At 49.1% G+C, this 5451-nt stretch overlaps 1 protein-coding gene across 1 annotated transcript; it reads left to right on the plus strand.

Moving 5' to 3' along the window:
- The first annotated feature begins 574 nt into the window (after positions 1-574).
- Positions 575-1361, plus strand: LOC127309150 (uncharacterized). The gene has a single exon (XM_051340115.2). The coding sequence runs from the start codon at positions 649-651 to the stop codon at positions 1138-1140; it is 492 nt and encodes a 163-aa protein (XP_051196075.1). The 5' UTR covers positions 575-648; the 3' UTR covers positions 1141-1361.
- Positions 1362-5451: the final 4090 nt, after the last annotated feature.

Here is a 5451-nt window from a genome sequence, read left to right on the forward strand (position 1 = left end):
AAGCTTATATTATTTTTAGAAAGTCAAATTATTTCAAGTTTGACTAAGTTTTTATCAAAAAACATTAATAACTATAAAATTAATATCATTAGATTGATAATAAAATATATTTTCGTGTGGTATCTAAAAAATATTATATTTTTTGATATATTCTTCTAAATATTTTATCAAACTTTACTTAATTTTACTTTAAAAAAAAATATAAGCCTTAATCTTTAGGATGGAGTTAGTACATAATATGTCCCACCAAAAATAGTTTAGGAGAATCAAAACACGACTAATCCAGAAAATTGTTTATTTATTAAAAATGCATAGTCAGTACTGGTTTGTAGTGCAAGAAACTGACTAGAATTCTCACACAAAATTTCAAACCAAGTTGGAATTGATCCTAGAATATTGGGGAGTTGACTTATCTTGACCCGAGTCCAAGACCGGTTCCGGTGTGCGGCACTACAGGCCCATTGGTTCCTGCCAAGAACCCCAGTTTAGTTAGTTAACCATCGTTTAAAGTTACGAAACTGCTCCTGGCTTCTCTATATATTCCCTCCAACCGCTCCTTCTCAGTTTACTCCAAGCAAGCTTGACTACCAAAACCGCCGCCCTCAAAGCCTCAAACCAACAGCTCTCTGACCTCAGCTAGCAATTCTAATGGCGACGGCAGCTACCAGTCGGCCCAGCGGTCCGGTCCTCTCGATTCCCAACCACGGCTGCGCCTCCCCCAACCGCGTCAAGCTTGCCGCCGCCGTCGGCGCCCGCTCGCCGGGCAAGTCCGTCCGCGCCTCCTCGCCATCCGCCGGCAGGAGCCGTCAGTCCTGCATGTGCTCCCCGACGAACCACCCCGGCTCGTTTCGCTGCAGCAAGCACAAGGCGTGCAAGCAGGAGGCTCCGGCCGGCCACCGCAAGCCCGCCTCCCCGCCTTCAGCCAGCGGCGCCTGCAAGCAGGGGACGAAGCGCACTGGAAGCGCGCTGGTGCTGGTCGGCGGCGGCGCCGTGGAGAGCGGGACGTGGGCGCGCAGGGCGCTCGCGCCGTCCCCGCAGTCGCAGAGCCGGCGGCGCACTGCCGGCTGCTTCCGGCCCCGGACCACCCGCCTCTCCGCCGTCTCCTTCGCTGGGGACCGTGCCGGCGACAACCGCCGGTGAACATGCCATAGCCGTAGCAAGATAATACTAGTAAGTACGTACTGAGGATAGGAAAGAAATTGAGGAGAAATTCTCTCCGTCCGCTGTAAGTAATTAGCCGGTGGTAGACTGGAATTTTTTATCCAGCCGGTCCCCGATGTGCGCATAGATAGCAGAGTTCGTCGTCCTTCCTGTATTGGTTCTGGATATATAAATGAGTGAGAAATGGAGACATTTGGATACATGGATGATTGTTGCTACTCCAACAACTTTCTGTTTCTGGAGTGTGGCGATGTCCCTCCCGCCCCTGTTTCGGTTTCGGCGCCACTTCAGCGACGGGTGGCGTCTCGCCGTCGCTTCATCCCGTCACGCGAGACCCCATCCTGATCATGCGAGCAAATTCGAGCACGGGAGGAAGCCTCCTGGCTCCTCTTCTGACGAAATACGTGTAAAATTTACAGTATGCAACTGACATTAACTGAGAGAGGATTTACCGTCAGATTTATCGAGAATAAATACTCACTCTTGGATTCACAAGCACATACTTGGTCAGAGCATCTACTAGCAAAGGAGAACATACAATATCACAAATAACATATACAACATATTATAATCAACTCAATCATAATATTCAATATTTATCGGATCCCAGCAAACACAACATGTAGCATTACATACGGATGATCTTGATCATGATAGGCAGCTCACAAGATCTAAACATTATCCATAAAGAGGAGAAGACAACCATCTAGCTACAGCTAAGGACCCTAGTCCAGAGATGCACAAAGACTGACAATTCAAGGCATAGTCCATTGTTCAGTTGTAGTCAAGCGTAACTCCTTGTCTAGGTCGAAGTTCAACTTAACAGTCTCCACTGAAGTGCAGATATATTAAACAGTGAATGAAACTAATGTGTCATCTGATGTGCATATGAGATCTGGTGGAGGATTGTTGAATGTAGATGGGCTGCAGTCCAATAAGGCAGCCCATGTAGTCTACAATTCCTGAAATCTCAAGGTCCATCACGTTGGCAGCTTGGGAGAGCCTTGGGGGACAAAGTTTAGTCCCACATTGCTAGTTGGGAGAGAGTTGGAGTGATATATAAGGGCTACTGTTCTACTCCTTGCAAGTGAGTGAGAATAGAAGGAGCCCTTGCGCACTCCTCCTCCGCCCGCCCCGCCTCGGCTCGGCACGGCACGTCACGACACGTCACGCACGTCGCGTTTCGTGACTCGAGTTCGAGTTCGAAACACACTCAAGGAAGCCTAAATTTTTGCTTGGTGCACCAACAGAGTTGGGTACGTGTCGATCTGCATGTGCATGCTCGCCGCGTATCCCTAGCTTCCTACGCGTGGCCACGCGGTCGGGGCGTGATGACCCACAAGTATAGAGGATCGCAACAGTCTTCGCGGGAAGTAAAACCCAATTTATTGATTCGACACAAGGGGAGACAAAGAATACTTGAAAACCTTAACATCGGAGTTGTCAATTGAGCTGTACCTGGAAGCAGACTTGCTCGCAAGAGTTTATCAGTAGTAACAGTTTATAGCAGTAGCAGTAGTGAAATATCAGCAGCAGTGTAACAAAGACAACAATAGTGATTATAGTAAACAGCAGGATTAAAATACTGTAGGCACAGGGATGGATGACGGGTGTTGCATGGATGAGAGAAACTCATGTAACAATCAAAGCAGGGCATTTGCAGATAATAATAAAACGGTGTCCAAGTACTAAGCAATCCATAGGCATGTGTTCCATATTTAGTCGTACGTGCTCGCAATGAGAAACTTGCACAACATCTTTTGTCCTACCAGCCGGTGGCAGCCGGGCCTCTAGGGAATCTACTGGAAATTAAGGTACTCATTTTAATAGAGCACCGGAGCAAAGCATTAACACTCCGTGAACACATGTGATCCTCACATCACTGCCTTTCCCTCCGGTTGTCCCAATTTCTGTCACTTTGGGGCCTCGGGTTCCGGACAGCGACATGTGTATACAACTTGCAGGTAAGATCATAAAACAATGGATATCATCATGAAACAATAACATGTTCAGATCTGAGATCATGGCACTCGGGCCCTAGTGACAAGCATTAAGCATAACAAGTTGCAACGATATCATCGAAGTACCAATTACGGACACTAGGCACTATGCCCTAACAATCTTATGCTATTACATGACTAATCTCATCCAATCCCTACCATCCCCTTCAGCCTACAGCGGGGGAATTACTCACACGTGGATGGGGGAAACATGGCTGGTCGATGGAGAGGCGTCGGTGGTGATGATGGCGATGATCTCCTCCAATTCCCCGTCCCGGCGGAGTGCCAGAACGGAATTTCTGGTCCCGAGACGGAGTTTCGCGATGGTGGCGGCATTCTGGATGGTTTCTGGCGACTTCGACATCCCCTCTCGCGTTTTTAGATTGAAACCCTTAAATAGTCCAGAGGGGGGCGTCAGAGGCTGGCTGAGGCGGCCTCACACTAGGGCGGCGCGCCCCCCTCCTAGGCCGCGCCGGCCTAGTGTGTGGGGGCCCTGGGCCTCCCCCAGGCCTGCCCTTCTGGCTCCGTGAATCTTCTGAAAAAATAAGCCATTCGACATAAATTCCGGGGATTTTCCTGAAAGTTGAATTTCTGCACAAAAACAAGACACCAGAGCAATTCTGCTGAAAACAGCGTTAGTCCGTGTTAGTTGTATCCAAAATACACAAATTAGAGGCAAAACAATAGCAAAAGTGTTCGGGAAAGTAGATACGTTTTAGACGTATCATGACGGCTCTCCTCCCAGGCTATACAAGGAGACCGATCAGATCTGGAGAACTAGCTAAGGGAGGTTCAATTCTTTGCGATGTTGAGGGACTTGCTTGGTGTTTCGGGCTTCACAGCAGCGGTATGAAAGTGGGGGCGACAACACAGGTGAAGTGCAGAGTCCTACCTTTCAGGGTGAAAACCCAAGGTCTGGCCTTAATTGGTTGTGCCTAGCAATGTCCTTGGTGGAGGCATTTGTTTTGAGAGCGGGGATTAGTCTGTAATTCAGGTGTTGTCTTGGCGGTGGATGTATTGTTGTTGTTAGGCATCCGAAACCCCGTCCGTTGAGATCCTGCACCGGGAGACGGGCGATAAGGTTTTTGAGGAGCGTCTCGGCGCGACTGCTCGCTGCTGTTCGTGTTCTTCTTCGTCGATTCGACTGCTTCATCGACGACTCCGACTACACCATGGGCGACATCAACAACTCTCATGGTGGTGCTGCTGCTAGTGCGACCTTCCCGGTCGCGATGTACGTGTTTTTTCTCTCCAACTTGCACTGCTACTTGTTCCATGTTCAGATCTGATACATGTGCTTAGTCTGATGTGTGTGGTTAAGTATGTTTGTGCATCTATAATGTTGATTTCGGTAATTAATCTTATACGAAAATTGCCTAATAATCCAACAATAAGTTTGGACCGAAGAAAGAAAGCGAGAGGAAAACTGATTGCCACTAAAATAGAGTGGCACGTTCAGCACCTCGACCGGCCAGAATCGAAGCAAGCTAGATACAGAGTAGCAAGTAAGAGGTGTCAACACCCCCCAAAAAAAGTAAGAGGTGTCAATTCAGCCGGTGCATCGTACCGCGGACGAGCCGGGGATGACGACGCGCCACTACTACAGCATCATCCTTCCGGCGGCTCCACAGATCCCTTCCTTCCTTCACGCGAGAACAACTGGAAATAAAGCTTCGATCGGGACCTAACCTAACCTAAGGACATGCGAGCAATACCGGTAATGTCGATCAGAGGTCGGCCGCATTTCGGGCGACTGGATACATGATTCTAACATGGCCGCGGACTCACAAAGGAACGACGTCTCGACCACCATTTTGGCTGCTACGTTCGGCGCGCCGATGGAAGCAGCCATGATGCCGACGGTGTGTGTCGATCGATCAGAGGTCGGCCGCGTTTCACGCGACGGAGTTCTAATACCATGGGCTCGGTCGACCCACCGATCGCTGCCGGCTGCTGGCGTGTCTTACTCATGCTGCCAACTTGATCATCCTTGGCCTGCCAACCTATCCCTGAATGCTCCATCATGTAACTCGTAACTGACTTTCCAGGGTCTATCCTTTCGGTGTGCCGGAACCGGTTTATACATGGGGATGATGGAGACCCATAACCCGTGGAGTCTGCACCTGCACTGCGCACAGGAACCGAATACGTTTCACCGAAATTTTCACAATCGGCACATGCATGGAGTCTCCTTGTGATGCTCCTGCAATTCAGGTCTTTCTCATGGAAAATCCATGCCCATTCCGAGTGTGTACTTTCTGTCGTCACGAGTGTATTTTGCTGGACTGGA

This window comes from Lolium perenne, chromosome 6 (assembly GCF_019359855.2).
Source record: "Lolium perenne isolate Kyuss_39 chromosome 6, Kyuss_2.0, whole genome shotgun sequence".
In the NCBI taxonomy this organism is placed as follows: Eukaryota; Viridiplantae; Streptophyta; class Magnoliopsida; order Poales; family Poaceae; genus Lolium; species Lolium perenne.

Bases quoted from the DNA above. Each gene is read 5' to 3' on its own strand.
- LOC127309150 (XM_051340115.2), top strand. From the start codon at position 649: ATGGCGACGGCAGCTACCAGTCGGCCCAGCGGTCCGGTCCTCTCGATT.